The sequence below is a fragment of the Anguilla rostrata genome, chromosome 6 (assembly GCF_018555375.3).
Source record: "Anguilla rostrata isolate EN2019 chromosome 6, ASM1855537v3, whole genome shotgun sequence".
Classification (NCBI taxonomy): domain Eukaryota; kingdom Metazoa; phylum Chordata; class Actinopteri; order Anguilliformes; family Anguillidae; genus Anguilla; species Anguilla rostrata.
This window is the reverse complement of record NC_057938.1, coordinates 2,802,770-2,815,600: the sequence shown is the minus strand read 5'-3', so window position 1 is coordinate 2,815,600 and position 12,831 is coordinate 2,802,770. Positions and strand designations below refer to the sequence as shown.

At 49.7% G+C, this 12,831-nt stretch overlaps 1 protein-coding gene across 1 annotated transcript; it reads left to right on the top strand.

Moving 5' to 3' along the window:
• The first annotated feature begins 57 nt into the window (after positions 1 to 57).
• LOC135258198 (programmed cell death protein 10-like) lies at positions 58 to 5,158 on the top strand. Its single transcript, XM_064341499.1, has 8 exons — positions 58 to 215; positions 1,129 to 1,309; positions 1,591 to 1,644; positions 2,067 to 2,184; positions 2,726 to 2,852; positions 3,138 to 3,216; positions 3,857 to 3,939; positions 4,632 to 5,158. The coding sequence occupies exons 2-8, from the start codon at positions 1,220 to 1,222 to the stop codon at positions 4,711 to 4,713; spliced, it is 633 nt and encodes a 210-aa protein (XP_064197569.1). The 5' UTR covers positions 58 to 215; positions 1,129 to 1,219; the 3' UTR covers positions 4,714 to 5,158.
• Positions 5,159 to 12,831: the final 7,673 nt, after the last annotated feature.

The window sequence follows — 12,831 nt, the reverse complement described above, 5'->3', positions numbered from 1 at the left end:
TACGTCACTGTGCAGTCTTGTGTGGTGCAAACTGATTGGATCTTTGACATAAACGCTCGCTCGCGTCAGCGAATCGTCTGAGCGCTACTGTTTTTGTGAAAACTTCCTTCTTCGGGTCGAAGAAAGCAAACAAGCAGGCTGCTAATATTAGCCGCCCGGTAGTTACATCTATCAGCAAACAATCCTAAACAAATTGAAGACGGAAATAATAGCAGGTATGGGTTATGCAATCATTAAACATGTTAGCTAACCAGATATATGTTTCTGAAAACCGTGTTTGTTTCCACCATCGAAGGCTAGCTTGTAGTCACCTTGCTTGTTTGGCTTGATGGGGGCTAATGTTAGCTAAGCCTGCTTTGCTCTTTAACGTGCCTAACTGACATAGCTAAGAACCTAGACAACTAGCTAGCTTGTTTAATCACGGTTTTACTAGTCTGTTTAACCGACGTTAGTTTGCTAACTAGCATAGCTATTAGCCTAACAGTAATTTGTTGTTAACTAGCTAGCTGTGCTACCTGACCCTGTAGCATGCCGTGTAGCGTAGTTAATTAGCAACTGTTAAAAGTTAGGAAAGTTAATTATATAAGTAGCTGAACTTTCAACCTTAGTTGCTACGTTGCTTAACGGTGTCATATATGGGTTAAGTTAATGTAACGAACTAACTCGTGTAGTAAAAACAACGCGACCAAGGAGGAAGAATTAGGTCGGCCTAATATCAGTGCTCCCAACTGTCAGCTGTATAGCAGAATGAAATCTGGCTAGCTATTTAGCCGACTGACTTACCTGTTGTTAGTGCATATAATACTTACTGTTTGACTTGGGCGAACTAAGGTTCAAGTTTGTCATATAGCGTTGACTAGCAAGCACAAAACCTTTAGATAACTAGGTCCCTCATGGGTAACTTAGCCGATCTGTTTCAGAATTTTGTGCCAACTTCTGATCTTATTTAATGTTAATTGATTAACTCAATCATATCTTGAGCTGATTTAAAGCAGTGGAGTTCTAGAACACTGACTTGGAATTTTGAAAAAAGTTCCTAGGAAACTTACTCTTCATAGGGTTAACTCGGGGGGCGATGCACTTTGTGTCAATAGTGTGGTTAACTTTTTGCTTTTCTCTCCTGCGCAGCGTCTCTGTGTGATTGGCGGGGCCCTTCCCGTGATTGACGCCTTGGCCCGCTGCTGCTTTTTTCTCACCCGGAGCGAGGCTGCCCACGAGGATGACAATGGAAGAGATGAAGAATGAAGCTGAGACAAACTCCATGGTTTCCATGACGCTCTACGCGGTCATGTATCCAGTTTTCAACGAGGTGGGCCAGCCCGAGCTAACGGGCTAATGGGCCTGCGGGCTTTCATGTGTGTATTCGTGACATAAGACGTGGAACTGCTAGCCTGACCAAATCATACATTTTGACATCACCAATACGTAAATAAGGCCGGCAATCATAGCCAGGCGTGATTCTAATGCTCCCCTCACTGATTTGTGTGAGGTGAAGCACAGATACTGCGTTCGTTTTTAATGTCAGTGGTGATATCTGTGCTAGTGTCTCTTCTGGTGTGCTAATGAGAAGTCTTACTTTTTGATTGACAGCTGGAGAGGGTAAACCTGTCCGCGGCACAGACACTGCGTGCTGCCTTCATCAAGGTAGGAGTCGGGTTCGACTTCCCCTTTACATTGGTGAGGAGTACTGACAGGTTTTCTCGCTAAATACTTTTGACAACAATTGTTTTTATCATTATCTGCAGAGATCTGCAGATTTGCACAGCTTGCTGTCAGTCATAATGTCATATTGCTGGGTATTTTTTATGAAGCAGTTCAGGTTGAGCGTCTTGCTCAAGGGTGCAATAGCTGTGTCCCAATCTAGGATTGAAACCTGCAATCTCTGAGTTACATCTCCTTTAACAGTTTATAAGAGCCCAGAGTCCTTCCCCACTGCCTCGCTTTTGTTCATTTGGAGATGAGATCAGTAGTTGATTTCTCTCCCCTGGATGGAGAAGTGATTGGCAGTTGATCGCTCTCCCCTGGATGGAGGTGACCTCAGTAGTGGATTGCTCTCCCCTGGGCAGGCGGAGAAGGAGAACCCGGGCCTGACTCAGGACATCATCATGAAGATCCTGGAGAAGAAGAATGTGGAGGTGAACTTCACAGAGTCCCTGCTGCGAATGGCTGCTGACGACGTGGAGGGTGAGAGAGAGGGAGCGAGGGAATGAGGGAGGGAGGGAGGGAGTGAGAGAGAGAGGGGGACAGAGGGAGTGAGAGAGACAGGGAGGGAGGGGATGAGAGAGAGAGGGAGCGAAGGAATGACAGAGACAGGGAGGGAGGGAATGAGAGAGGGAGGGGATGAGAGAGAGGGGGAGTGAGGGAATGAGAGAGGGAGGGAGAGAAATGGGAAAAGGTGTCTAGAAGGTGAACATGTAAGGTTGTGAGGTGGGGAGGGCAGTTTGGGGCGTTAGGGGGTGTTTCTCATTTAGCAGGTGGATCGGGTTTGGAATATCGGTCGCTCTCGTTCTGCTGTCGCTGTTCCCTTCTTGTTTGTTGTTTTCTGTGATCAGTGGCAGTTTAAAGTCTCGGAGTCTCTGTGCAGGAGGAACGGTCTGTGCCCCATGAACGCTGGCGCCGGTGCCGTGTTCCCTTTACACTGGAGACCGGCGACTCCTTTTCTGTCCCGCCCTCCCTCCGTGGTGATTGGCTGTCTCCGTGTGGCCGTGTGGCCGTGTGCTTGCAGAGTACATGATTGACAGGCCGGAGCAGGAGTTCCAGGACCTGAACGAGAAAGCTCGGGCCCTGAAGCAGATCCTGAGCAAAATCCCCGACGAGATCAACGACAGAGTGCGCTTCCTGCAGACCATCAAGTGAGCCTCACGCACACGCGCGCTAGCGTACACACCCCACGCACAGGCGACTAGCTCAGAGGGTAGACCGTGTCTGGCAGTCGGAGGATTGCGATTCAAACCCCGCCCGCAGCGAAGTGTCCTTGAGCAAGACACCTAACTCCTACTGCTCTGGCCAATGAGCTCATTGTAAAGCGCTTTGGTAACCTATTATGCCAGTCCATTTACCTCTCCCTCTCTCTCTCTCTCTCTCTCTCTCTCTCTCTCTCGCGCTCATCTGTGCTTTCTCCCCCCTCTCTTGCGCAGAGACATCGCCAGTGCCATTAAGGAGCTGTTGGACACGGTGAACATCGTGTTTAAGAAGTACCAGTACCAGAACCGCAGAGTGAGTGCGCGCTCTGCTGCCCCCGTGTGGCGAACAGTGGTCAGTGCACGTTGGGCCTCCCTGTCGGGCCAGTGGTCCACAGGCCCGGACCTGGAGAGCGACAGGGCTTTGGGGTTTCAGAGTTTCTCAGTGCCTAGTTGCTCAGCTAACACAGTTCCATAAGTGGTCACCTGACCTCGCCTGGTTCCTCGGGCCTGCAGCGGATGCTGGATATGTGTGAGGTGAAAAACAGAGAGCAGGGGGACCCTGCGGACCGGACCCTGTGCCTCTACAGGACCCTGGGGAACCTGTGCCTCTACAGGACCCTGGGGTCCCTGTGCCTCTACAGGACCCTGGGGACCCTGTGCCTCTACAGGACCCTGCGCACCCTGTGCCTCTACAGGACCCTGGGGTCCCTGTGCCTCTACAGGACCCTGGGGTCCCTGTGCCTCTACAGGCCCTGTGCCACAGATCCCTGCTTTCGGCTTGCCTTGCCTTTTATGTGCCCAGTAGATCTAGCGACTGTGATAAAGTGCAATTAACACAGATTCATTCCCTTTCTTTTTTCCTCTTTTCGCACACTCGTATTGAGGCATTGGGGCTTTTAGAATGCATTATTAATGGATTCATTGGAACCGGGGCAAACTTTGTTCATTTCCAGGCCCTGGAACACCAGAAGAAGGAGTTTGTGAAGTACTCCAAGAGCTTCAGCGACACCCTGAAGACCTACTTCAAAGACGGAAAGTAAGCTGCCGCGCCCCGCCCATGCGGCGGCCGATGGGCCAATGGCAGGCCTGCGCTGGTCTGGCTTTGGGCCCGTCCCATTTTGGGATCATGTCAGCGTCGGCTGTTGCTAGGCAGACACCTACGTGCCATGATAGTGTGGTAATTGGCCTTTTAAAGCTGACGGCCACCTTTGTGGCAAGCGAGCTGGTTGGCACTGATTGGCAAGACCACAGATCCTGATAGCCAATCCAAGTGTACGCAGCGGTCATGTGATGCAGGGTTTCTATAAAAGAGATGTGTGTATATATATATATATATATATATGCAGAAGAGCATCTCTGAACGCACACCATGTCAAACCTTGAAGCAGATGGGCTACAGCAGCAGAAGACCTCACTGGGTGCCACTCCTGTCACCTAATGGAGTGGCCTGTGAGTGTGTATATATATATATAAGCCTTTGGTTCTCCTCCCTGATTCTGGGGTTGGATGGAGTGTGGCACAGTGGGTAAGGAACTGCGCTTGTACCGAAAGGTCGAGGTTCGATTCGGTAGACACGTTGTACCTTGAGCAAGGTACTACCTGCATTGCTTCATATATATCAGCGTATAAATGGATGTACAATGAAGCTAGTAAGTTGTGTAGTCGCCTGGTAAGGCGCTGCTAAATCCGTAATGTAATGTAATGTAATGGCCGTTTCTCTGTTTCCAGGGCGATAAACGTCTTCATCAGTGCCAACAGACTCATCCACCAAACCAACTTGATACTGCAGACCTTCAAAACCGTGGCCTAGAGGAGCCTCCCGCCCCTATCGCACGCAGACAGGCGACGGGCCGCCCCCTCTCTGTGTAAAATGTAAAGTTTGTTTTCTTCATGGGACTGTAATTTATGAAGCCTTGCTTAGTTTGGGAAGACCGGAAGCGAGTCGGTTCGGAGGGAACACCCTCCTCCTCTCCTCTCGTTCGGGGTCTGAATCATGGCTGCAATCTCCACACACACACACACACTTCACTTTTTTATTTTCTTTTCCTTTTCTGGTGTCGCGATCAAAAGCAAGCCAGGCTATTTTTTTTTGCGCGCCTTAACAAGTGTCACGTAACATTCCGTATAAAAAGTGTAAATATGCGTTTCCTGTTCCTGAAACCCCCCAGTTAAAGAAGGACAGGAAAAAGGCAAGTTATGTATTTAACAAATATCTTGTGGCAAATGTTGTAATAAATAGTTTGCATATATTGAAAGTTCTTGGTGGGTTTTATTTTAACTTTTGGATTGGATTGGATAGGATAGTCTTTATTGTCCCCGAGGGGCAATTTGGTTTGCACACAGTAGTCAACACAACCAGTACACATCATAAATAGATAAATAAAAGACATAAATACATATAACATGCTGTAGATGTCATCGTAATAAAGCTGCAGTAAGCTACTAACTTGTGCTGCTGGCGTGGTCGTAGCTCTCAGAAGTTTGGTGGGGTACCAGAACCTGGGACCACTCTGGAACCGGTTCCCATACGACCGGTACCGAACCGAATTCAGATTCTGGTGCCCCACGCCCTCGCTAGCTAACGTCACGATCGCCCCGTCGACTCAGTCGGTGACAGCTGGCACAGTTAGCAAGCTAGCTAACGTTAAACTTGGTCAGAATGCCAAAAACGAAGTTGTATAAATTTATACGTGTGAAGTATCATTTAAACAATTAAAACAATTACATCATTAAATTTCTTTGCAATAATAGAGGTGCGCAGCTTTCACACGCACCTTTGCGCAGTCTAGATGAGTAATATGAAGCAGTGCCTCTCGTCCTGTTCAGGAGTTTCGTAAGCCCCCCCTCTCTGTTTAGGGCGGGTGTGTTTCACTCGAGAGCGTGTGCACCAGCACACCAGCGCGTGTCACTTCCTGCTGAGTCACGCCTGGTGTGGAGCCAGGGGTTTATTCACCAGATTAGCTGTGATGTCCTCAGTTTTCTCACTTCCTCTTCAGTTCTGGTGGTGGGACACATTGGAGCGGGAGTGATTTTATAATAATAATAATAATAAAAATAATAGCTTTATTTGTGTAGCATATTTCCGCAGGTGTTTTAGGTGAGGTGGTGGGGCTGTGTGCCCATCGCGTGTTGTCCTCTTTCCTTAATGTTGAAACCCGGGGTGGGAGGGGTTTAACTGGGACGACCCCGCCGTTGTCATGGCAGCACGCGGCGGTGTCCGTGTGCGGCAGCCGCAGGTGGCGGCGCTTCCTTAACGGCGTGTCTGAAAGCGAAATATGCGCGCGGCGGGTCGACTGGATTATGATGATGGCGCGGCTTTGGTCTACGCGGCCGGGGGGGGGGCGGGGGGCGTACGGGGTCAGGCGTGCGCGGGGTTGCGCGAGGTGTGTCGGGGAGGGGGGGGGGGGGGGGTAGGGGTGTCAGCGAGGGCGACGCGGGGTCGAGGTGAGGAGTCGATCGGTGCCAGATCGCTGGAGCGTTTGGAACTGGCTCGCGTGGACTCTGGGCCTGTGGCTGTTTCTGAGGTTAAGCTGAAGCCGTCAGAAAGCACCTCGGTCGCTCCGGGTCGACCTGCGACCGTGACCGCGGCTTCTCACCGACCGCCGCAGGGGGGCGAGAGAGAGGCAGGCACGGTCCTCTTAGCAGAGCTACAGCGCTAACGTGGGCGCCGCTGTAGGTCAGTGGCCCTCCTGTGTGCGTCCTGGGGTCCACCCGGCGTGACTCTGATAACGCGGTTAAAACATGCCAGTCTTGCAGCTTTCGCTATCCAGGCAAAAAAAAAAAAAAAGCCTCACCCACTCTCCTGGGGAAAAAAAATAGCCACGCCTACTTTTGAAAAAGGCCCTGCCCACATTCATCACGCCGGTGATGTGTGCCTCAGTCAGACCAGGTGTGCTGTGGAGGCGGGATACGGAGAGATATCTGGACAGCCGCGACTCGGAGCAGTATTTTTAAACCCGCCAACTGCAAGGGATCGATGAAAGACAATAACATTGAATTAGGGTCTAGTGTCCTTTCAAAGGGAGCGTCTAATTGACACGCAGTACCTCATTGTGTCCAGCAGGTGGCAATAAATGTCTTTTGTTTGTATTTTTGTTCTCCCTTATTCTTTACCCCCCCCCCAGCTTATTTTTCTTTAATCGGTACGGGAGGAGCACCCCTGTTCCGGAAGAGTCCGGATTATTTGGATCCGCGATCCTGTAAAAATTGAATAAAAGGGGCGGGCGGCCTTGCTGTCTCCCGGTTCTGCCTCTTTCGCTCGGAGACAGACGAAAACTGTGCAGATGGAGGGGAGCCCTCCTGGGGGGAGGTACCCGCTGCTTAATGGCACATGGATCTCCACACCTTCCCCAGCCACAGGAATATTCCACCGGCAGTTTACAGTTTAAACCGGTTCTAGCGTTGGCAGTCCAGGCGCAGTTTAATTTTCGAACAAGCCCAAATCACATTTTTTTGGAGAAACCTTTAAATGAACTTTAATGAACTTTAAATGAAGCCATGTTTGGAAATTGACTCAAACTTCAGCGTCAGTAAAATCCGACACCCTGAGAATGTTTTATATATAAATATATATACGCACTTTGAAGTGATATGTCTTTTAAAAAATGGCATTCAATATTATCTGCAGTTTGGAACCATGTCCTTAGAAGCAATAGATTTTCATAGTAGGTATTTAACTTTATAAGTGTGTGTGTGTGTGTGTATGTATATGTGTAATTTTGTGTAAGAGAGGGAGGCCTGCAGGAGTGTTTTAAAGACAAGGCCGTGTGCGTGTGTGTGTGTGTGTGTGTGTGCTTGTGTTGGTCAATTCTTATGTGCCATTATTCCATTAGCTGGAGAGTAATGCGACTGTAGGACTGTTGACTGGCTGAACGAAAATTGGAGTTGTGTATATAAAAATGAAAGTACTCTTTATTGGAAAAAAAAAACAAAAAAACTGCACACTCACGCTAACAGTTTTTAGGAAGTGAACGGGAAAATGGCTAAATAGCCGGTTTAAATGTGCATTAAGGTTAATGGAAGCAGCTGTGGTCTGCACAATGTGTGCTGGAACTGCAGCAGACACTGTTCTGTGCTGGATTCTCTCAGACTGCCTTGTGAATGAAGCTCTCTAATTTGACTTTGGTGTACAACTTTGCAAATGTGACGAGATGCTTTTAGGGTGTTTTTGTGTGTGTGTGTGTGTGTGTGTGTGTGTGTGCGTGCATGCGCGTGCACTTGTGTTTGTGCAGCCATGTGTGAGCGATCGTGTATGTGTGTAAGCATGCCTGCGTGTAAGACTGCAAGCGTGTGAGTGTGTGTTTGTGCACACTCGTGTTTGTCTGCACACGTGAGCGATTGTGTATGTGTGTAAGCGCGCCTGTGTATAAGACTGCAAGCGCACGTGTGTGTGTGTGTGTGTTTATGTGTGTGTGCGCGCACATATCTGTGCAGCCACATGTGATTGTGTATGTGTGTGAGTGTGCCTGCATTTAAGACTGCAAGCGCAGGTGTATGCGCGTGCATCTGAACACACACGCATGCTTGTGTGTTCTGCGTAGGTCCGCAGTGGTGGACAGGTGATCGTTGACCTAACACTCTGGCTGCTGCAGGTTGTCTTCCTTGAGACCACCACTAGATGGCAGTGTGGTGGAGACTCTCAGCAGGGTGGTGACATTGAGCAGCAGTGACATCACAGCATAACTATTGCCTGAATGTCAGATCTTGAAAGGGCAAACCTGCTTCTGCTATCTCCACAAGGGGGTGTACTTTTGCATTCTACCTTACAACCCGTATTAAAGGGGTAGCTGGGTTTTTAAAAACTATATTAGTTTTTGGTAAACAGCATTTATTGACAATTATAAGCATGACTGTCCATTTTTATATTGTGCTGGTACTTCTTCCCTTTGGCAAAGTTACACAGTAATTACAATGTGATCGGCTTCTTTGCTGTGACGCGGAGTGGCGGTGTGTGTGTTTCCTGTGGCGGTGTGTGTGTTTCCTGTGGCGGTTGATGGCGGTGTGTGTGTTTCCTGTGGCGGTTGATGGCGGTGTGTGTGTTTCCTGTGGCGGTGTGTGCGTTTCCTGTGGCGGTTGATGGCGGTGTGTGTGTTTCCTGTGTGTGTTTCCTGTGGCGGTGTGTGTGTTTCCTGTGGCGGTGTGTGCGTTTCCTGTGGCGGTTGATGGCGGTGTGTGTGTTTCCTGTGGCGGTGTGTGTGTTTCCTGTGGCAGTGTGTGTGTTTCCTGTGGCGGTTGATGGCGGTGTGTGTGTTTCCTGTGGCGGTTGATGGCGGTGTGTGTGTTTCCTGTGGCGGTTGATGGCAGTGTGTGTGTTTCCTGTGGCGGTTGATGGCGGTGTGTGTGTTTCCTGTGGCGGTGTGTGAGTTTCCTGTGGCGGTGTGTGTGTTTCCTGTGTGTGTTTCCTGTGGCGGTGTGTGTGTTTCCTGTGGCGGTGTGTGCGTTTCCTGTGGCGGTGTGTGCGTTTCCTGTGGCGGTGTGTGCGTTTCCTGTGGCGGTGTGTGCGTTTCCTGTGGCGGTGATGGCGGTGTGTGTGTTTCCTGTGGCGGTTGATGGCGGTGTGTGCGTTTCCTGTGGCGGTGTGTGCGTTTCCTGTGGCGGTGTGTGTGTTTCCTGTGGCGGTTGATGCGGTCGTGTGCTGTAGTATGCCTGTAATTCAGCAAATAAGGCCTGGGATGATTTACAGTGACGAGCCCACTGTAAGAAGGCTGGATGTTCCTCTCCTCCTCTCTCCCTTCCTCCTTCCTCCCTCTCTCTCTCTCTCTCTCTCTCTCCTACTCCCCCTCCCTCTCCCTCTCCCTCTCTCCTACTATCTCCCTGTGTCCTCCCTCTCTCTTTCTCTCTCTCCCTCTCTCCTCCTCCCGCTCTCTCTTTCTCCTCTCCCTCTCTCTCTAACCTCTCCCTCTCTCTCCCTCTTTCTCCTCCTCTCTTTCCCTCCTCCCCCTCTCTCTTTCTCCTCTCCCTCTCTCCCCCTCTCCCTCTCTCTCCCCTCTCCCTCTCCCCTCTCCCTCCCCCCTCTCCCCCCCTCTTCTCTCCCTTGCTCGGCGGTGTTTTCGGCGTGTCCCGCCGCTGGGACGTGACCCCTGCGTCCGAGGCCTCACTGCGGGTCGTCGCCGGCGTGGGCGCCGTGGAAACGGTGAGTGACGGACGGCCCGCCGTGGCGCTGGCTCAAGCTGACGGGTAGAGGCCCTCCTCCGCCAGAGCGCCCGTCTGCCGCCCCTGTGAGAGATCCCCCAAATCTGATTACTGCAGGTCCCCCCCGTCCACCCCCCTTCCTCACTCTCTCTCTGTCCCCCCTCCCTCACTCTCTCTCGCTCTCTGTCCCCCCTCTGTCCCCTGTTCTCTTTCCATCTCTCACTCCACCCTTCCTATATTTCAGCTGCTCCCTCTCTCTTCCTCTCTCCCCCCACTGTATCCCCTGTTCTCTCTCCCTCTTTCACTCCATCTTTCCTATCTTTCATTCACTCCCTATCTCTTCCTCTCTCTCCCCTCTGTATTCCCTGTTCTCCCTCCATCTCTCACTCCATATTTTCTATCTTTCTGTCTCTCTCCATCTCCGTCCCTCTCCCCCTCTTTCCCCTGTTCTTTCTCCATCTCCTCCTCCATCTTTGCTATCTCTCACTTTCTCTCCATCTCTCACTCCATCTTTGCTATCTCTCTCTCTCCCTGTCTCCCCCCTCGATCCCCTGTTCTCTCTCCATCTCCTCCATCTTTGCTATCTCTCACTTTCTCTCCATCTCTCACTCCATCTTTGCTATCTCTCACTTTCTCTCCATCTCTCACTCCATCTTTGCTATCTCTCTCTCTCTCTCTCTCTCCCTCTCTTGTCTCCTCTGTCAGCGTGCCCTCAGAGATCTGATTACCGCTCGCCCCTCTGTTTGCTCTCTCTCTCTTCTCCTGTATCTCTCCATCTGTTCTGATTTCCCCTTATCCATCTATCTTTCTTTTCTTTTCTTTACCCGATCTCTGCCTGTCTTTCCATCTGTCCCATTGTCTGTATGTCCTCCATCTCTCCTCCTACCTCATCCCTCTCTTTTTATTTATTTATTTTTTTCCTTTTCCTCATTTGTTGCTTCTGCTTTATCCACATGGACCTCTGTTTTGGTCTTTCATATTTTTACTTTCCTCAGCTTTTCTTTATTCTCTCTCTCTCTCTCTCTCACTCTCACACACACACACACACACACACACAAATACACTTTATCTCTGAGACGCACATACGCACACACAGACCATACACAAACTCCCACACCTACATCCCCCTCTCTCTCTCCACACACACACACACGCGCACACATACACACGCACACACACACACACAGACTCATACACAAACTCCCACACACATTTACATCCCCCCCCCTCTCTCCCTCACACACACACGCACACACACACACACACACACATGCCCTCTCTCCCTCTCTCTCTATCTCTCTCTATCTCTCTCTCTCACACACGCACACACACACACACGCCCTCCCTCTCTCTCTCACACGCACACACACGCACACACACACAGCTGGCACACGACAGGGTCCATCAGCACTGAGCTGCGCACTAATGACGGCAGTGATCAGCGTTTGTCACCGGGCCTGTCCATATGAGGGGGGGGGGAAGGGGGGAGGAGGGGGGGTGCATCCCATTAAGTTCAGCACAGCTGACTGCTGTAAAGATTTCAATTAATTGTCAGCAGCACTAAGAGCATTTGGATGAATGAATGAACATTTTTGAAGAGGAGGTGTGTGTGTGTGTGTGTGTGTTAGAGAGAGAGAGGGAGAGAGAGAGGGTAGAGAAGGAGGAGGAGAGAGAGGAGGGAGGAAGAAGAGAATAAGAGAGGTAGAGAGTATGAGTGTGAGCAAGAGTAGTACGCTGACATGAGTGAGGTTGGTAGAGCCAGCTACAGCACTGTACAGTACAGCTCTTGCACACCATGGAAGTAGGTTTACCAGAACTCCCTTTCCCATTCACCGCTCAGTAATGATGTTCATTTTCCTTCACAAGTTCTGATGGTCATCAGCGTTTGATTGGCACGTCGTCAAACAGCCAGGTGCTTTGATTGACAGCAGCCTGAGGTAACGCCTGTGATAAAAGCTATTGTCAATTACCTTTGCTTACTGAAAGATCAATTAAACAACACACGGAACATCGTGTTCAATAGGCGCGTTTTGCCCTGTAATGGTTGCTTTGTTTTTATTTCATATTTTTCACAAAACCTAACAAATTTGCAAATGGAAATACCATCAAAGTCTGCGGTGCGAATACTGCCAAGCCACACATTAAGGGGTCAATGGCCAGGATCGGTAACACATTTATACAAAAGCATTCACCGCTGTATCATTTCCATTTTTGAATTGTCAACAACACATTATAAAAAAGAAATAAATAAAAGAAACTTTTGTTTTGTTGCCTGCAATTTTTCTGAATGGCATCGAAACGCCGAACTGGCGTTCGAAGAAGAGAACTGCAACGTTGAGAGATCGTAGAGAAGACCCAGAGCCCCACCTTTTCGCTCTTAATTTCTCCGATATTTTGAATAAAACTGTGTGCGCCATACCCACAGAGGCCGATAAACAATTTGAATATGAAATGGTTTCCTGGGTGTTCTGCCCAAATGGCAAGGCATGCTGGGAAATGTGCTCTTTGTCAGCGCAGTGTGACATCACGGATCGCGTTTGGTCTTTACTTTATTATTATTATTTTATTTTCTCTCATAATAGCAATAATAAGAATGTGATGGATTCAGATTTTATTCACACACGCACACACACACACACACACACGCACACGCACACGCATGCGTACACACATACACACGCGCACGCACACACACACGCACAGGTGGTTCACCCTCTTTCTCTGATGATGGAAATCAGCTGTCTGTCTCTTTTCCTTTTATGTCCCTCCTTCCCTTGCCTTCGATGTCCCTCCCTCT